Below are 19421 nucleotides of genomic sequence, written 5' to 3' on the forward strand. Positions count from 1 at the left end.
GAAGAAAAACAGATAATTTGCCTGATGAATCACAGCCATACAGGTGCTCTTCCGTTCCCAGGACTTCAGTTTGTCGGATCTCCTAGGATCTTTGTATTCTACTGTTGCTGCTACTACCTCAAGTTCAGAATGGAGATAGACTTGATTCAGATCTCACCACTCAGATTTCAGCTGTGACCACCGTCACTACTGCTGTGATGATATTTGAACTTGCAAGATAGAAACTACCAACGGGACCAGGGGTAGGGGAAGGTAAGCATCTCAGAAGCAAAATTAATGGGTCAACAAAATACTTAGGAAGTAAAGATAGATACTACTTAATTCAATATTCTAAAAAGTCAAACTTAATGAAATAATTCATGAAACAAAATATCAATATTTTAAATAAAGACAGGATCCAACCCTACACATGAACAATTTGATTCAACAATTTACTTTTTCCTGAGCTCACTGGAGAAAAAATGACCAAGTCTGGTTTACACTTCCCTCCCCAATGGCAATTCTATTACATACATTTATGCATTAAAGGAAAAAAACATCTTTACAATGTGGAAAAGCTATCAAAAAGCTATGGAAAAGCATTGTTACTCTGGTATATTATCTCTGAATGCAGAGTATCTGTACTATCTGCTAAAGCTACTCCCCTCACCCCTGCCACACACATACACACACAAATGCACACATATACAAGCACAGACAAATACACAAACACTCTGGGTGAAGCTGCTGCTGCTGTTGCTGCTAAGTCGCTTCAGTCATGTCCGACTCTGCGCGACCCCATAGACGGCAGCCCACCAGGCTCCCCTGTCCCTGGGATTCTCCAGGCAAGAACACTGGAGTGGGTTGCCATTTCCTTCTCCAATGCATGAAAGTGAAAAGTGAAAGTGAAGTCGCTCAGTTGTGTCCAACTCTTAGCGACACCATGGACTGCAGCCTACCAGGCTCCTCTGTCCATGGGATTTTCCAGGCAAGAGTGCTGGAGTAGGGTGCCATTGCCTTCTCCGCTGGGTGAAGCTAAGGAATTCTAAAACTTTGTGAGGTAATTCCATCATGTATAATGATATATTTTTATTGATTTTTCATGATAATGCTGATAAACTGGAAGTAACACTCTTTTCAAGGTATTCCAGATCAGTCAAAAAAGATGTAAGCAGGAAGCCTTTGGAGATGCCTTTAAATTCTACACTTTACCAATAAAGTATTTGTAAAGTAAGATGGGAAAAGAGTAGTGGCTGCTGACACCTTGAAGCCTGAAAACACACATCTCTGTATATTGAAAAGGTTGTCAGGAATTTCTGACCCTTTCATCAAGCATATTCTACCAGGACATATAGATCGCTGATATGCTTATGAAGATTTTCAAGACTCATATGTAGTCAATTTATTTTACTAAATAAAATTTTTGGCTGTGCCACTTCCATGCCTGAGAGGGAAACAAATGGTTTGTTTCATAAACAAACCTTAAACAAATCTGGTTTGCTTCATAAATAAACTTCTAGTCATCTTGTGAAGACACCACTGATGCAGATTTAAAAGTATAGCTGGCATTTATCAGGTCACTTTCTCATTCTGTTTTCCAAAACTCAATTTTTAGGCTTGCTACCAGCCAGGAAAATTCCTTTGGAAGTTCAATTATTTGTGTATGTTTTTATTAGATTGAGAGATGACTGAATAAAGATACAAAGTCAGCCATGGAAACTCAAGAGTACTGTCCCTTGATAACACCTAAGGGAAGATAAAAGTATTTTTTTTGACAAGCATGTCATATATCTTAAACAGACAACCTAGGACCTAATCAGACAACTGTGTGAGTCAACCTTACTCATGAGAAGGAGAGAAGAGGTATGTCAGTGTGGAATGCATTTGTCTATAATCAACAGAAAACCTGACTACAATTGTTTAATCACATAAGAGTTTATTTATCAAGTGTAACATAAAGCCTGGAGGAGGTAGCATAGAGATGTTGTGGTAACTTGACAATGCTGTAAGAAATTCAGGGGCTTTCCATCTTACCATACTTGGTATATATAACCTCTGTTCTATGGTATTCATCTCATGGTTGCAAGTTGGCTGCTTCAACTCAAAGTTTACTCCTCAATACCAATGCCAATGAAGAAAAAGGAAAACGGGCAAAATCCTAAGGACTATGCCACAGCAGATTATCCCTTTCAAAAATATTTCCCTTAAGCCCAATTCCCAATTACACTTTTATATCATTAGCAATAATGGAGTGATATGACATTCCTATCTGCAAGAGATTATGGGAATATGAATATTCTGGCCTGAAGTAGGGGAAGGCAAAGAAAAATAGGCTTGGAAATAGCTCTCTTGATAGCCATTTGTATTCATGTTCTATAGCTACTATTAACAAAGTATGACACAAATTTATTATTTTACTGTTCTGGAAGTCTGAAGTTAAACTGGGCTAAAGTTAAGGTAGAATTATATTCCTTTCTGGAAGCAAGGGAGAATACATTTTCTTGTCTTTCTAGCTTCTAGAGGCTATCTGCATTCTCTCACTGGTGGCTCCTTTCTATCTTCAAATTCAGTAATAGCTGGTTCAGAGTTTTTCACATAATATCACTCTGATACTTTTCTGCTTCCCACTTGCACTTATTAAAGGTTCTTGTGGTTCTAAGCCCACTTGGATAATTTAGAGTAATCTTATTATAAGGTCAGCTGATTATCAACCTTAATTCCATCTGCAATTTAAATTCCCCTTTACCACATAACAAGATATCCAGAGATTAGGACATAGATACTTTGTGAGGCCATTATTCTCCCTATCATAGTCCACTCTCTGGTCCCCAAAGATTTATAGACATCCCATATAAGAAATATATGTAGGGTTCTCAAAGACCTCATCTCATTATAGTATTGTCTCAGTGTGTATGCCCAATACAAATAGTGTACACCTGTGACATCCTTGGCTTTCTTTCCTAATTTTAGCATCTTTTACAATCTGAATAGGCTGAGAATTTCTCAGATCATCAAATTCTGGTTCCTTTTTGCTTAACAGTCCTTCCCTCAATCTATTTTATCCTTCTCACATTTTACTATAAGCAGCAAGAAGAAACGAGGCTGCACTTTCAACCTATGCCTGGAAATCTCAGCTAAATATCCAAGTTCATTGCTTACAAGTCTTTTTTCTCTCACATTTCCACTGCAGGATACAATGCACCTGTTTTCAGCCCCTATGTAGCAAGGATTCCCTTTCCTCCAGTTTCCAAAAACATTTTCCTCATTTCTTTCTGAGTCCTCATCATTAGTGACTTTAACATCCATATTACTACCAAGTCTCCTAAGGTTTTGATTTAGGTATTCTACATGGCAGTATATGTTTTCTCAACCATACTTCCTCAACTTAACTTCCTTTCTCAACTTACTTCCTTCTGAATCTTTGCTAGCAGAGTTATTAACATTTGTATTTCAACTAACAGTCTGTCCAAAGCAATCTAAGACTTTTCCATCATGCTCTTCACAATTCTTCCAGCCTATGCTTGTTACTCAATTCCAAGCCAGTTTCCATGTTTTTAGTTATTTGTTACAGCAGCACTCTACTTCCAGGAACCAAAATCTGTATCAGTCAGGATTCAGTCAGAGAAACAAGCAGCAGGAGATACATGTTAAGAGATTTATTGTAAGGAAGTGACTTATTTGATTGGGTGAGCTGGCTAAGCAATATGCAAAATCTGTAGAGGAGGCAATTAGAAAGGAAAGGCTGGAAATCTGGGGCATCAACTGAAGCTGCTGCCCACAGTTGGAATTTCTTCATCTCAAGGAAGACTCAAAGCTGCTTTTAAGGCCTTTCAACTGATTAAATCAGGCCCATCCAAATCGTCTAGGATATTCTCCGTATTTTAAGAATGATTACCAACCTTAATACCTCTGAACCTTAATTTCCTATTGCAATACAACACAGCACATTTACGGGTTCCAGGGATTAGGATGTGGATGTCTTTAGGGGGCCATTACTCTGCCAACCACACCAGGTTCCTGGAGATAGAGTCGTCCTGACAACAGAGTTGATTATTTCTTCAAATCATTCAACTCCCTCACCAACATATCTTTACTAAGTTTTATTTGCTTAAGTAATGTTAATTCTACAATGTATTTCCTTTCAAATTACCTATTGACCAGAACAATGTCATCATCCAAAGGCAAACAGATACTGGAATGCTGTGTCAATAGCTCCTCTAGGGGCAGAATTTAGAGCTCACTTGAGAATTTGTTTGTAATAGTAGGGGACAGCGGCAGGCAATGTATTGCTTGGTCATGTCTGCTGCTGCTGCTGCTGTCGCTTCAGTTGCGTCCGACTCTGTGCGACCCCATAGACGGCAGCCCACTAGGCTCCCCCATCCCTGGGATTCTCCAGGCAAGAATACTGGAGTGGGTTGCCATTTCCTTCTCCAATGCATGAAAGTGAAAAGTCAAAGTGAAGTTGCTCAGTAGTGTCCGACTCTTAGTGACCTCATGGACTGCAGCCTACCAGGCTCCTCTGTCCATGGGATTTTCCAGGCAAGAGTACTGGAGTGGGGTGCCATTGCCTTCTCCAATTATCCTCTAGTTAAGAATAATTTTTTTTAAAAAAGAGAACTCATTAGTCATTGTGGGTATCATTAAACTCTTAACAGGATCATGACTTCAGTTAGATATAAGGAAGAACTTAAAAGTCTTCAACATTAAATTAGAACAGAATAGATGAAAAAGATATACCTTCATGAGATAACATGTATTTTAAAGTGAAAGTCCAATGATTACAAGAGTGATTTTGAAATAAATAGGAAGTTATACATGTGGCTATCTACTGATAAAACAAAAATCCAAACAGAGCTTGGAAAAAATTGGACATAGGTAACAGAAGAACCTGGCAGGTATAGTCCATAGGGTCACGACGAGTGGAACATGACTGAAGCGACTTAGTACAGCACACAGCACAGCACACAAATATAAATTAATACCATTCCAAACAGAAGAGGCGTTATAGAAAAGTCATAGTTGTGTAAATAACAAAAACTTAAAACCTTCCAGTAATAAAAAAATGAAATATGATAAAATGAGTCAGACGTTTTTACATAGTGTTATATACAGTGAGAAAAGAACTTTTTAAAGTTAGAATTACTTTTATTCTGAGAGGCTTTCATATTATCATTTAGAAATAAATACTAAAAATTTAACCAGTAGTATGAACTTCCCTGATATAAAATTTTACTAACAATAATTGGAAAACTAATTATAGGGCAAACAGGCCAACAAAACGAAGATTAGCATTACTATGAAAAACTTTGAAAAGAAGAAAGACAAGTAGAATTATTACTACCAGGTTAAAAAAGGGAAGGGGCTTCCCTGGTGGCTCAGCGGTTAAAGCGTCTGCCTGGAATGCGGGAGACCCGGTTCGATCCCTGGGTCGGGAAGATCCCTTGGAGAAGGAAATGGCAACCCACACCAGTACTCTTGCCTGGAGAATCCTATGGACGGAGGAGCCTGGTAGGTTACAGTCCATGGGATCTCAAAGAGACGGACACGACTGAGCGACTTCACTTTCACTTTTAAAAAAGGGAAAGGTGTACGAGATAAAACTAATGTACGCAGTTGGAGAAGTTTCAGATGCCTAAACGATTCTGGAAGGTTGGACTTCCTTCTGATTTCCTTTCAAAGTTTGATTCTAGAATACTGGGTAAGACAGGCTTCAAGAATTTGAACTCATTTGTCCCAGTACCTCCAGTCAGACACACCTCGTACTGGTAGCTCTGGGACAGGGTCCCCGTGCCGCTGACGTCCACCAGGTGGCCAGGGAAGTGGCCCTCGGGCACCGGGCAGCGGCCCGCCGAGGCCGCCCCGCCCCTCCTGCACAGCCGCACCGCCACGAACACCAGCACCGAGAAGAGGAAGAGCGACGACACCGACGCCAAGGCCACCACCAGGTAGACGGTGAGCGGGTCGGCCGGCGCCGCGGCCGCCGCTTCCGCTTCCGGGGCCGGCAGGTAGGGCTGCGAGAAGCCGTCCACCAGCAGCACGTGCAGCGTGACGCTGGCCGACAGCGGCGGCTCGCCGTTGTCCTTGACCAGCACCACCAGCCGCTGCTTGGGCGCGTCGCGCTCGCTCAGCAGCCGCGCCGTGCGCACCTCGCCGTTGTGCGCCCACACGCCGAACAGCCCGGGCTCCGTGGCCTTGAGCAGCTGGTACGACAGCCAGGCGTTCTGGCCCGCGTCGCCGTCCACCGCCACCACCTTGGTCACCAGGTAGCCCGGCTCGGCCGCCCTGGGCACCAGCTCGGTGCAGGGCGTCGAGGCGTTCTGCAGCGGGTAGAGCACGAAGGGCGCGTTGTCGTTGGCGTCCGCCACGAGCACGCGCACCAGCGCCTGGCTGCTGAGCGCGGGCGAGCCGTGGTCGGAGGCGCCCACGCGGAACTCGAAGGCTCGCAGGGCCTCGTAGTCCAGGGACGTGAGGGCGAAGAGGTGGCCGTTGTCGGGGTTGATGGACACGAGGGAGGCGAGGGGCACGAGCGGGTCGGGGGGCGGCAGCAGCGAGTAGGTGACCTGGGCGTTGGCGCCCGCGTCTGTGTCTGTGGCGCTGACGCTGCCGATGTGCAGGGCGGGGCTGTTGTTCTCGCGGACCCAGAGGGTGTAGGAGGTCTGGGTGAAGGCGGGGGCGTTGTCGTTGACGTCGGACACCAGCACGGTTATGTTGTGCTCCGTTTTCAACCTCGGTGTCCCCAAGTCGGTGACAGTAATGGTGACATTATACTCAGCTTTGCTTTCTCTGTCTAGCGCCCCATTTGTTACCAGCGTGTAGAAATTCTCTTCAGATGGTTTCAGAATAAAGGGGAGATCATCCTGGATGGAGCAAGTCATCTTTCCGTTGTCCCCTGAGTCTCGATCTCGAATCCTAAACAGGGCCACTTCAGTCTCAGGGGAGTTTTCAGGAATGGGGCTGGTAAGTGATGAAATAGTTAGTTCTGGGGCATTATCATTAACATCCACCACCTCAATGGAGACAGAGCATTTTCCAGAAAGTCCCCCGCCATCAAATGCATCTATATCCAGATCATATGAGGATACTGTCTCAAAATCGAGTTTTTTAATTAGGCGAACTTCTCCCGAAAGGCTGTTTAGCTCAAAAGTTGGGCTTATCTCCTGAGAACTATAAAAAAGAGAATATGATACCTCTCCATTTGTCCCAATGTCTAAATCTCTAGCAGAAACTTTGACAACGAGGGCGCCTACGGGGCTGTTCTCCAGGACCTGCACCTGGTAGTGGGCCTGCGCAAACTCAGGGGCGTTGTCATTGATATCCAAGACCAAGATTCTGACCTGGGTGGTACCAGATCGAGGCGGAGAGCCGCCATCCAGCGCTGTGAGGGTTAATCTGAGCAAGGCCTGCTTCTCCCGATCAAGCTCTCGGTCCAGCACCAGCTCTGGGTATTTCCTACCATCCCCCCGATTGCGGGAGGAAACATGGAAATAAGAATTGGGACTGATACTGTAGTTTTGGATGTTGTTGTTGCCCACGTCCAAATCCTGAGCTTTTTTCAGAGGAAACACTGTCCCAGGAGGGCTGTTCTCTGGGATTTTCAAAGTCATTTCTCTTTCAGGAAACTCAGGAGCATGATCGTTTATGTCTCTCACCAGTAGCTCAGCTCGAAATACTCCCAATGGTTTTTTCAGTAACACTTGAAAATGCATTACACATGGATCTGTAGGGCCGCACATCTCCTCCCGGTCCAGTTTCTCATTTAATGTCAACTTCCCAGTCTGCAGATCGAGCTGCAACCGGGGTTCGTTATCCTCGGAGACCACCCGGGCTTCCCGCGCAGCTAGCTCCCCCACTCCGAGCCCCAAGTCCTTGACAAGGTTGGCCACAAACGAGCCGCTCTCTGTTTCCTCCATCACGGAATAGCGACGGGATTCCCAGCCTGCCAAAGTCACTCCCAGCAAAAGAAAGAGAATCAGGACTTGCCTTTGTTGATGAAAACGCTCCCCTCCAGCCTCCATCTTTACTTCCACAAATGCCTTTCCAGGATCAAGGCCAGCTCTATTTTAGGGAGCGATGTGACTGAGAATGTGATGGTTCTCCCAGTTGGTAACCTGTCCGGAAATGTCTGTGAGTAGCATTTTCTGGAGACTTGTGAGCTTTGCTTACATTACAGTCTTTTCGCTTCCGCTGGAGAGCTGATGTAAAATTGGTAGCATTTCCTGGGCATATTTTTTCGACGCCTTAGCCTGGAGCGCCACCATGCGTTGTCTTCGAAAATAATTGCTACAATTGTATTCTCTCTATAAAATAATCTAAAAGGCTATTAGAAGCTTGAAAATGTTTTGGGGAAGAGTATATAATCAGAAAACCAGGCAATCATAATTATTCATACATCATTCAAGTAAATATGATTGATATATATGTACTAGGTTCTGAAATACATCAATAAACAATCCAGACATTGTCCCTACCTTCTAGAATCTGCTGTCTAGGTGAGGTGCTTTGAAGAGAACTTAGAAGTGAAAGGACACTTAATGATGATCAGTCATATTCGTCTTGTAAAAATAACAATAAAAGCCCATGTGATTTATTAAAAGTCTCTCCACGAAACAGAAGAAATTCCTCTATACATGCTTTAAAATTCTGTGTACCCTATGTGCCAGAATTGTGGTTTCCATTGTTTGAATCACATAAAGGAAAAAGCTACCATTTAAGTCCAGTTTATAATACCTATTATACATAAGGTCAGAGCATTAGGATTTTATGAAACTTTACAAAGTATGCGAAAATGCATATGAGGGCACTTCCCATCTCTCTTACCCTTCTCTTTTTCCCTAGCATTGGTCATTGTCTTATAAAGCAGGTATGTACATAGTTTCTTTTTTGTGACATCATTGAGTTTGAGAACTTTGTTTTGTTCACCTTTACACTCACTAACATTGAGAACAGTTACTGGCAGAGCATTCCTGTAGATGCTCAACGAGTATTTGTTGACTAGATCAATGAATAAGTCACAATTAATTTTAAAATTCTGGTGGATGGATTTTCCTCCTAATATAGAAGCCGCCAGCTTTGCTGACATCCTTCTTCATTATAGGAGCTGTATAAACAAGGCAGCATGTTCTCAAATGGCTTTTTTTCTATGCTCATATGAATAGTAATTTGAAATAATTCAGAATGGCATAAAATGTTTTTTCATTAAATAGCAAAATGCCTTGGTTCCTATAAGTAAAGGAATATATTATAATAAAGAAAGAACATAATAGCAAAGCTCTAGTGAATCTACAAATAAGTTGTACATCTTTTAAGAACATATTTTACATTGTCAGTGTTTTTGAATATAATTAATGTCATAATGGGCTTCTTCCCAGGTGGCACTAGTGGTAAAGAGCCTGCTTGCCAATGCAGGAGACAGAAGAGATGCAGGTTCGATCCCTGGATTGGGAAGATCCCTTGGAGAAGGGCATGGCAACCCACTCTAGTATTCTTGCCTGGAAAATCCCATAGACAGAGGAACCTGGTGGGCTACAGTCCATAGGGTTGCAGAAAATTCTACTGTGGGACCTATTATTCTACTAGGTAAGAAAGAATTTTTCTAGGAATTTCTAACTTCTGTTAAACACTCCAAATACCATTCAGTTTGGAAATATCCACCAATTCTTTATAGACCCTCAAAGACTACTAATATTCTACAATCTTTGATCCTAAATAGTACATTAATATGAAAACCATTATTTTTTAACATCTCAAACCAATAGTAAGGTCCAAACCATGCAAGACTACCTAAAAGTGCTTTTGACAAGGGGAAAAAACAATTTGCCTATCTTATTTAGAGGGAAATTTATTAAAATATAGCATATTTGTTTCCAAAAACTCAATAGAGAAATCTTACTTGAAAGAGATCAGAAAATCCACAACAAGGTTACTCTTTAGGCATCTCCTTTAATGGCAACCCACTCCAGTATTCTTGCCTGGAAAATCCCATGGATGGAGGAACCTGGTAGGCTACAGTCCATGGGGTCACAAAGAGTCGGACACGACTGGGTGACTTCACTTTCACTTTTCACTTATCTAAGTAGATTGAATTTCGGTGCTGTTTTCAAGTATTTAGCCATCATGATATAGTTTTCTTGTTAAGTAATGGGCTATTTTATACTAGTTTATAAAGCCATTTTTTAAAGCAGAGAAAATGAGATTGGTCAAGCTTGTATCAGTAATGTCTACCACTTTGTCTGATTATCTGAAATCACAGAGGGAGATAAGTCATATAAAATAAACATGGTTGCAACAATATACTATTACTGAAGAGAGAAGTTTTCTGAAAAAGGTAGGGTGGGATAGATAGACACTACAAAAGGACCTATTATTTAAATATTTTGAAATAATATTTCAGTAACATTCATATATACAGAAGGTTGATGTAAAGAGAGCAAAAGTCTAAGTATAGGAGAAATTGTAGTCTTTTCCATTTAATACAATTGTGAAACAAAAACATGCATTTTGCAGACATTTCTCCATTAAAAAATTTAAGACAGGTAGGCATAATATGATTCAATAGAAGATATAATAATTCATTATATTTTATGATGCTCATCTCCCAAGAAACCACAGTATCAAAAAATTAGGAAGCGGTTTCTGAACAACAATCAAACAGAATGCGTCTTGGGTCATCTTCAAATCAATAGTGTTTGATGACAAAAAGTTGAAAAATTGAACAAATGTTTGTGACTTTGCAGTAATGAAGTTGAATGATCTTTCCATCAAAATAGAATAAAGAGCATATATATGACTATATACTCAAGAAAAATTGCTAACCTTAACTAGGAAAATGAAATCAGCAAAAAAAAATTCTATATGAATCTAAAAGCAAATGGAAACAGTGTATTTTGAAAAAATTTCCTACTCCAATAAACTAATAAATTCCTAATTGAATCCAAAACCATTTAGAAAGTCTGAGTTTTCTTCTACATTAATCATGGACCCCCGATGATTGGAGGCAACAGACTTTAGAACCTTGAACTCTCTGGTCCCAGTTCCTCCAGTCAGACACACTTCGTACTGGTAGCTCTGGGACAGGGTCCCCGTGCCGCTGACGTCCACCAGCTGGCCAGGGAAGTGGCCCTCGACCACCGGGCAGCGACCCGCCGAGGCCGCCCCGCCCCTCCTGCACAGCCGCACCGCCACGAACACCAGCACCGAGAAGAGGAAGAGCGACGACACCGACGCCAAGGCCACCACCAGGTAGACGGTGAGCGGGTCGGCCGGCGCCGCGGCCGCCGCTTCCGCTTCCGGGGCCGGCAGGTAGGGCTGCGAGAAGCCGTCCACCAGCAGCACGTGCAGCGTGACGCTGGCCGACAGCGGCGGCTCGCCGTTGTCCTTGACCAGCACCACCAGCCGCTGCTTGGGCGCGTCGCGCTCGCTCAGCAGCCGCGCCGTGCGCACCTCGCCGTTGTGCGCCCACACGCCGAACAGCCCGGGCTCCGTGGCCTTGAGCAGCTGGTACGACAGCCAGGCGTTCTGGCCCGCGTCGCCGTCCACCGCCACCACCTTGGTCACCAGGTAGCCCGGCTCGGCCGCCCTGGGCACCAGCTCGGTGCAGGGCGCCGAGGCGTTCTGCAGCGGGTAGAGCACGAAGGGCGCGTTGTCGTTGGCGTCCGCCACGAGCACGCGCACCAGCGCCTGGCTGCTGAGCGCGGGCGAGCCGTGGTCGGAGGCGCCCACGCGGAACTCGAAGGCTCGCAGGGCCTCGTAGTCCAGGGACGTGAGGGCGAAGAGGTGGCCGTTGTCGGGGTTGATGGACACGAGGGAGGCGAGGGGCACGAGCGGGTCGGGCGGCGGCAGCAGCGAGTAGGTGACCTGGGCATTGGCGCCCGCGTCTGTGTCTGTGGCGCTGACGCTGCCGATGTGCAGGGCGGGGCTGTTGTTCTCGCGGACCCAGAGGGTGTAGGAGGTCTGGGTGAAGGCGGGGGCGTTGTCGTTGACGTCGGACACCAGCACGGTTATGTTGTGCTCGGTTTTCAGTCTGGGAGTTCCCATGTCAGTGACCGTGATGGTTATGATGTACTCTGCTTTACTCTCTCTGTCCAGTGGGCTCTCTGTTTCCAAGGTGTAGAAATTCTTGAAATTAGGCTTCAAGAGAAATGGAAGGTTGTTCTGAATTGAGCAAACCATCCTCCCGTTGTCTCCAGAGTCTTGGTCTCTGAGGCTAAAAACAGCGACCACCATTTCAGGCGATGAATTTTCTGGTATGGGACTGGTAAGAGATGTTACGACTACTTCTGGCGGGTTGTCATTTACATCTACAACACTAACTAAAATTACTGATTTTCCTGAAAGGCCCCCACCGTCAATGGCCTGAATATTTATTGTGTAAGACTGAACTAATTCGAAATCCAGAAACGCTTTTAAACGGACTTCACCAAAAATTGGATGGATTTCAAATGTCTTCCGTATGTCTCTGGAAACGTGGGAAAATGAGTAAGATAGTTCTCCATTTATTCCTGCATCTAAATCTGTAGCAGACACCCTGACGAACAAGAAGTCCAGAGGGCTGTTTTCTGGTATCGGAACCTCATAGACGGACCTCTCAAACTGTGGGGCATTGTCATTGATATCTAAGACCAACACACGCACCAGTGCAGTTCCAGACCTCGCCGGAGACCCTCCATCCAGGGCTGTAAGCGTTAATCTAAGCTCAGGCTCCTTTTCTCGATCCAGAGGTTGGTCCAGTAACAGCTCTGGGTATTTTCTACCGTCCTCGCTGTCTTGCAGTTTAAGGTGGAAATGAAGATTGGGATTTAACGTGTAGTTTTGGACACCATTCTTTCCTACATCTAAGTCCTGAGCGCTATCCATTTGGAACGAGGTTCCTGGAGCAGTGCTTTCTGAGATTTTCAGAAGTATATGTTTGTTTGTGAACGTGGGAGTGTGATCATTTATGTCTTCAACCCAAAGCTCAGCCCGAAAAAATTGCAAAGGATTTTCAAGTAATACCTGAAAATGCAATATACATGGCTCGGTAAGATCGCAAAGTGCCTCCCGGTCCGGTTGCTCATTTAAGAGCAAGTTGCCAGTCTGCAGATCCAACCGCAAGTGTGGTTTATAATCGTCAAAGATGACTCTCGCCCCTCGTGCAGCCAGGTCTTCCACACCCAAACCTATGTCTTTCACCATATTGCCTATAAAGGAGCCGATCTCCGTTTCCTCTGCTACAGAATACCGCCAGGTCTCTGAACACACCAAAGACCCTCCCAGGAAAACAAAGAAAAGCAGCACTTGCCTTATCTGCTGAGGGTTTCCTTTTCCTAGCTCCATGGCTCCCTAGTCCAGTGCCTTTCTGCGGAAATATTTCAATGCAATCTCAAACAGCTTCTCTCATCTATCAGCATGAACCTTTGGGAGCCTGAAGACTTGCAGTTTTGTGGCAAAGGAGTTTCTGGCTCCCTAGCTTTCTCTTGAAAGTCTCTTTTAATCACTGGTTCTCCGGCACTCCCAGTTCCAAAGGTTCACGGAAACCAGAGCGTCTGATGGTACAAATATTTCCCAATGTTATCCTGCAGCGCCACCACGCGACTCTGCAGATTCTCAGATTTTAAATATAGTTAAGTTTGAGACAAAATATTAGTTTATCCTGTTTGTTGATGATGCAAAAGGTATTTTCTCCTGCATTCCTATATTTTTCCTATATTTCTTTCCTGAGTTTTTTCTTTGTGGTATGTGATGATGTTACTTTTACGTCTTTAACACAATAGACTACAATTTCTAGAGCTGTGGTGGATATAAAAAGCGTATTTAAGATATCATCCCAAGCTCAGATAAATTATGCTCCCTCTGAAGACAATATATAAAACAACTAAAAATAGTTAAGAGGACTCTTTTATGTAATTGACTTAGTGAACAAGAGTTTCCAAGGAAAATTGGAAATGGAACCAGAGAACTTAGTCTTCTCTAGGTATCGGCAAATACACTTCAAAAAAATGATAAGGATAAAGGCATGCACTGGAAACTGAACCTGGTATATGAAAACAGTTGTTCAGGGGAGGCTGGACAATACTGGCTGGGTAAATGGTAGTTTATTTAGGAATACTCCATAAGTGACCTACCTGGCAGCAGTAGAAAGTAAATGCTCATCAGTATTGAATAACGTAAGATATGTCCAGTTTCTGTCAACATTTTAAAAAAGTTGAACGAACTGGAGCCCAGTTTAGTTGTGGAACTGAATTCTGTTTTGTACACCCAAGCCTTTCAGAGACATAATTCTACATATTTTATTCCTCCATTCATTAATTTGTTTGGCAAATATTTATTGAGCATATACTTTGTGCTAGGCATGGTGATTAGTGTTGGGGTAGAATGGGAAACAGACATAGTTTCTGTCCTGAAAGATGGAGGCAGAAAAGTGATCACACATTTAAAATAGAGTATAATGAATACCATGATAAGCAAAAAGTTCATGCTTGTATAAGAGCATAGATGAGGGTCACCTAACCAAAATTTGGAATACAGGAAAGACTTTTCTGGAAAAAGTAAATTCTGGTTTGATACATGAAAAATGAGTATGAGTAATCCAAATAAAAATTGGACATGGGCTAAAATTTCCAAAAAAACTAAAAACATGGCCGTACAGATCCAAAATGAAAGAAGTGTTTTGGAAGAACTGAAATAGGATCAGTATGGCTGAGCCATAGAGCAAGAAGAGAGAAATGGTGAGATTGGAAAGATCAACAAATAATTTTGTAACACATGCCAAGGTATTTGGACTCTACATAAATAGAAATGTGAGATTATTGAAAGGTTGTAAATAGAAAAGTGACATGACCCAGTTTTATTTTTTAAAAGATCATCTTGTTTCAGAGTTGATGATAAATCACAGAGGAATAAGACTAAAGGCAAGGGACAGATTAGTAGTTGTTGCATTAATACAGTTAGGTGATATTGCTCTCATCTACAAATGCAGTTATAGAGTTGTATTAGGATAATAAAGATAAAATATACAGTATGTGGTGATTAAACAGAGTAGAATAAGAATGAGTAAAAGTAAATGTACTTTTTTGTTCAGGCTTAGGGAACTGGGTGAGTGTTAGTTCTGTTAACTGATAGAGTGAACACAGGAAGACCAGAAGGCATACGTATAGATCTAGAGAAAACATTTAGTTTTGATGAAGGGAAAATTTTGATGTAAAACATGTTGAGTTTGAGGTGTCCATAGAGCATCCATATAAATTATTATATAAATGATCTTACATTATATAAAGTGAGGAAGGAGGTTTGGGCTGCAGAGAAAATTTGGGACTTATTGATCTGAATGGTGACTGAAGCCCTTAGAGCAATAATGTAAGTTGTAAATTAAGAGATGTTTGAATTTGTGATTTTAGAGATGCAGCTCAAAAAGACTACTCTCTTTAGAAGTGGTCATAGTCATATAGATCTACTAGACTAGGGAAGAATTGGATGTCACTTGAGATGAAGATAGAGAGTAATTCAAACTCCTGGACTTAGGACTGTAGTAAGGGAGGGACAGAGGAAAACTATAAGAAAGTGTATTTGAAAACTAGCTTTACCCCACTTCTCTCCCATGATCTTGATTAATTTAAAATCAACTGACATCCAGTTAACTTGATTCCCTCATTTGATGACAAGCAAAAACTATTTAGGCTGGAAGGTTTGCTAATTTCTTTTAGCACTTTGAAGGTAGTTTACTTTTTAAAAATTTCCATTGCTACTGTTGAGAAATTGTCAACATGGAACATAGCTTTCAGTCTATCATGTGTTTAAAGATGAAAAGTCTTTTTCCTATTACTTTTCTTTTAAAAAAATTCTGCTTTTTTCAAATTTCACTATGATGTTTCCAGGTACGGTTATCTTTTGTTATCCTGTTAGGCTTATTTGGGTCTCTTGAATCTGTGCACTTATGTTTTCATTATTTCTGAAGAATTCCCAGCCATTATTTTTTTTTTAGATTGATTTATTGGCTGCACCAGGGTCTTCATTGCTGCATGCAGGCTTTCTCTAATTGCAGCAAGCAGGGGCTACTCTCTAGTTGTGGTGCTTGGACTTCCCATTTTGGTGGCTTCTCCTGTTGAGGAGCACCAGCTCTAGGGCGCAGAGGCTTCAGTAGTTCCCTCTAGCAGCATGTGGGATCCTAGTTCTTAGATCAGGGATACAACCTATGTCTCCTGCTTTGCAAGGTGGATTCTTAACCACTGGACCACCAGGGAAGTCCCCCAGTCATTAGTTTTTCAAATATTGCCTCTGATCCAGTCTTTCTCATCTCTCCTGGAATTCTGGATAAGTCTGTTAAACTTGTTTACTCTGTTATCCTTTTCTAACCATCTCCCCCATATTTTCTATCTTATTAACCCTACGAGCTGCTTGTGGGATAAGTTATTTTCTGCCCTATCTTTCGCTCCACGCATTATTTTTTGCATTTAGTTTTCTATTAAACCTTTTATGCAGTTTAAAATTGTATCACATTTTTCAATTATAGGAGTTCTATTTGATTCTTTCCTAATCTTTCACATTTTATTGTTTCTTGTTCCCTATTCATTTTATATATTTTATTTCAATTGAAGTTGTTAGCTTATTATAGAGTGTGTCTGATAAACTGAAACATCTGAAGTGTTTGCAGATTTGAAAAGTGAAACTGTTAGGCGCTCAGCTCTTTGCGGCCCCATGCACCATAGCCCACCAGACTTCCTCTGTCTTTGGAATTCTCCAGGCAAGAATACTGGAGTAGGTAGCCATTTTCTCCTTTAGGGGATCTTCCCCACCCGAGGATTCCCTGGTCTCCTGCATTGCAGGCAGATTCTTTACTGTCTGAGCCACCAGGGAAGCCCATTTGCAAGTTTATTTTTTTGTTCCATGTTTTGCTGGGTTTCACTCATGGTGTCATATTTCCTTGTGCATCCAGTTTTCTTTATATTCAAGTTAATATAAAAATTATTTATATAAATAATTCTAGGCATAAGATGAATAAACCTTCTTTCATAGAAGGTCTCCATTTGGTTCTATCAAGATCTGGGACGACTACTTGTCAACTACCACCTTAAATTAAGTGCAACGTTAAAAATAAAGTTCAAGGCTAAAATTGTACACAAGGGCTCATCAATTTCCAGTTTATTATCATAAAGGCGGTAGTTCTTAGGAATCTGAATTTATTGAAGTGAAGGTCTTCTATCAGCTTCTCAGTATGTTAGGCTTTGATTTTCTCCCCCATATACACCCATCAAAATAGAGGTTCACATTTCCCAGAATTCCAAATCCCAGGGAAAAAAATTGATTGGGTATTGCTTTATCTTTCTGAATTACCTTTTAACATTAACTGTGACCTGACAATGTATTAGTGTTTTATTAAGCTATTTTTTCCAGTAGGAGTGTTGGTGTACATAATCTATAACACCCTTACTAAAAATATAAAATCTCAAGGATTATTGTTATGTCTCAAAATGAGAAGCAAATACTTTGTTCTCATGGAGTGTGGAGAATTGATCTTATTGAGAGGATAGAGAAATAGTACATATATTTTAACCAACTTGATCTGATCAATACTAAATCAACTATGATGCTGCAGTCAATTTAAGCAATGTCTTTGAATAAATAGGTTTTTTTTTTTGTCATTGATATTGGTATAGCTCACACTTCCATCTGCACCCCATATGTAAAATACACATCTTCTTTCCTACATCTGTTCCTTCTTCTTTTCTTCCAATATGTTTACATATTTGTATATTTTTACAAGTATAAGATATTATGTATTATATGGATATATTGGTACTGTACTATAAATCTCAGTCTCTTTTTTCCTTTTTTCTTCCTTTTAAAGCATTTGGAATTTATCCATGTGATTGTCTGTACACCTAGTTCACTCCTTTTCAACACTGCATAGTAAAGTGAAGGGAAATGTTAGTCTCTCAGTCATGTCCGACTCTTTGCCACTGGCGGACTATAGCTCACCAGGCTCCTCTGTCCATGGAATTCTTCAGGCAAACATACTGGAGTGGGTTGCCATTCCCTTCTCCAGGGGATCTTCTTGACTCAGGAATCCAACCCAGGTTTCCTGCAGATTGTAGGATTGTAGGCAGAGTAAGTTCACTCCTTTTGAATAATGCATAGTGCTCCTTCACAAATATGTTTCACATTTATCAACTGCTTTACTGATGAATATGTAGACTCCTATTATTTGCTTTCCCAAGGTAAACATTCTTATGCACATCACTTTGTAAAGCTGTGTTAGAATTTTCTGGCTATATGCCCCAAAGTAGAAACGCTATATCATAAACTGTGTATATTTTTATATTTTTAGTAATACTAAATTTACATACATACTAAATTTGATTAAATACTATTGCAATTCCCTCAAAATGGGGGTATATGCAATTTTCTATGCATATACATCTATGGTTCCATATGATGTTACCCAAATTTCTCATTTATGGGTGTAAAATTATTTTATCATGTATATCATCAACTAATGAGGTTGTGTGTAACTTCGTGTTCTTTTCAGACTTTGCTTTCCCCTCTTTTGAATTACTTTTCTCTTTTGTCCTTTAAAAAACATTCTATTGGCTCCCTTGATATTCTGACTTTTGCTGATCTGCAGGAGTTATCTGAATAATCTAAATTTTAATCCTTCTGAGTTAAAATGTTCCAAGTAGCTTCTCCCTGCATCCCATCTGCTAGTTTATCTGAGCTATCCTCTAGTTTTAAGGTAGTAATGTTTGTCAGTTTTTATCTTTATTGTTTGCACTTTTCAAAATTTATGATTTTTAAATCGAAGGATAATTGCTTTACAATATTGTGTTAGTTTCTACCGTACATCATCATGAGTCAGCCATACTTATACACATTTTCCCTCCTGAACCTCCTTCCACCTCCTGTTTGCACTTCAAAAACCTTGTTTAAGAAAGTGAAACCAACAGTACGGTTGTAAAGAGATTTTTACTTAGATATTTTCTTTATATAGTGAATTTTCCAGCCAATTTTACTGGAAAAGTAATCAGTCTCTCCCCCCAGTAATTTTGACATCTCTTCGGTCATGACTAAATTTTCCTATATAAAAGGATCTGACCTTGAATTTCATTCTATCTGGCAGTGTACAAGCTTGTTTCTGAATTATTCAAGTAGAGTATTTTGTTCTTGTCTATTCTTACTCTTATGCATAAGAAAAGTAAGATTTGCTTCTTATGCCTCTGAGAGTTAAAGAGGGTCCAAACATTTTTTTTTCAGGACTGTATAATGGCACCTGACTCCAGTACTCTCGCCTGGAAAATCCCATGGACAGAGAGCCTGGTAGGCTGCAGTCCATGGGGTTGCTAAGAGTCAGACATGACTGAGCAACTTCACTTTCACTTTTCACTTTCATGCACTGGAAAAGGAAATGGCAACCCACTCCAGTGTTCTTGCCTGGAGAATCCCAGGGACGGGGGAGCCTGATGGACTGCCGTCTA

The 19421-nt window shown here is 41.5% G+C and overlaps 2 protein-coding genes across 2 annotated transcripts; both read right to left on the bottom strand.

Moving 5' to 3' along the window:
- Nucleotides 1-4475: 4475 nt before the first annotated feature.
- Nucleotides 4476-10268, bottom strand: LOC112586888 (protocadherin beta-15). Its single transcript, XM_025292537.3, has one exon. It carries the CDS (start codon nucleotides 7992-7994, stop codon nucleotides 5604-5606), a length of 2391 nt encoding a protein of 796 aa, XP_025148322.2. The 5' UTR covers nucleotides 7995-10268; the 3' UTR covers nucleotides 4476-5603.
- Nucleotides 10269-10420: 152 nt separating this feature from the next.
- LOC112586889 (protocadherin beta-18-like) lies at nucleotides 10421-15937 on the bottom strand. Its single transcript, XM_025292538.3, has one exon. It carries the CDS (start codon nucleotides 13288-13290, stop codon nucleotides 10900-10902), a length of 2391 nt encoding a protein of 796 aa, XP_025148323.2. The 5' UTR covers nucleotides 13291-15937; the 3' UTR covers nucleotides 10421-10899.
- Between the last annotated feature and the right edge of the window lie 3484 nt (nucleotides 15938-19421).

This window comes from Bubalus bubalis, chromosome 9 (assembly GCF_019923935.1).
Source record: "Bubalus bubalis isolate 160015118507 breed Murrah chromosome 9, NDDB_SH_1, whole genome shotgun sequence".
Taxonomy (NCBI): domain Eukaryota; kingdom Metazoa; phylum Chordata; class Mammalia; order Artiodactyla; family Bovidae; genus Bubalus; species Bubalus bubalis.

What these genes read in the sequence shown, in the direction of transcription:
- LOC112586888 (XM_025292537.3), bottom strand. Translation starts at nt 7,994, where the DNA reads ATGGAGGCTGGAGGGGAGCGTTTTCATCAACAAAGGCAAGTCCTGATT.
- LOC112586889 (XM_025292538.3), bottom strand. Translation starts at nt 13,290, where the DNA reads ATGGAGCTAGGAAAAGGAAACCCTCAGCAGATAAGGCAAGTGCTGCTT.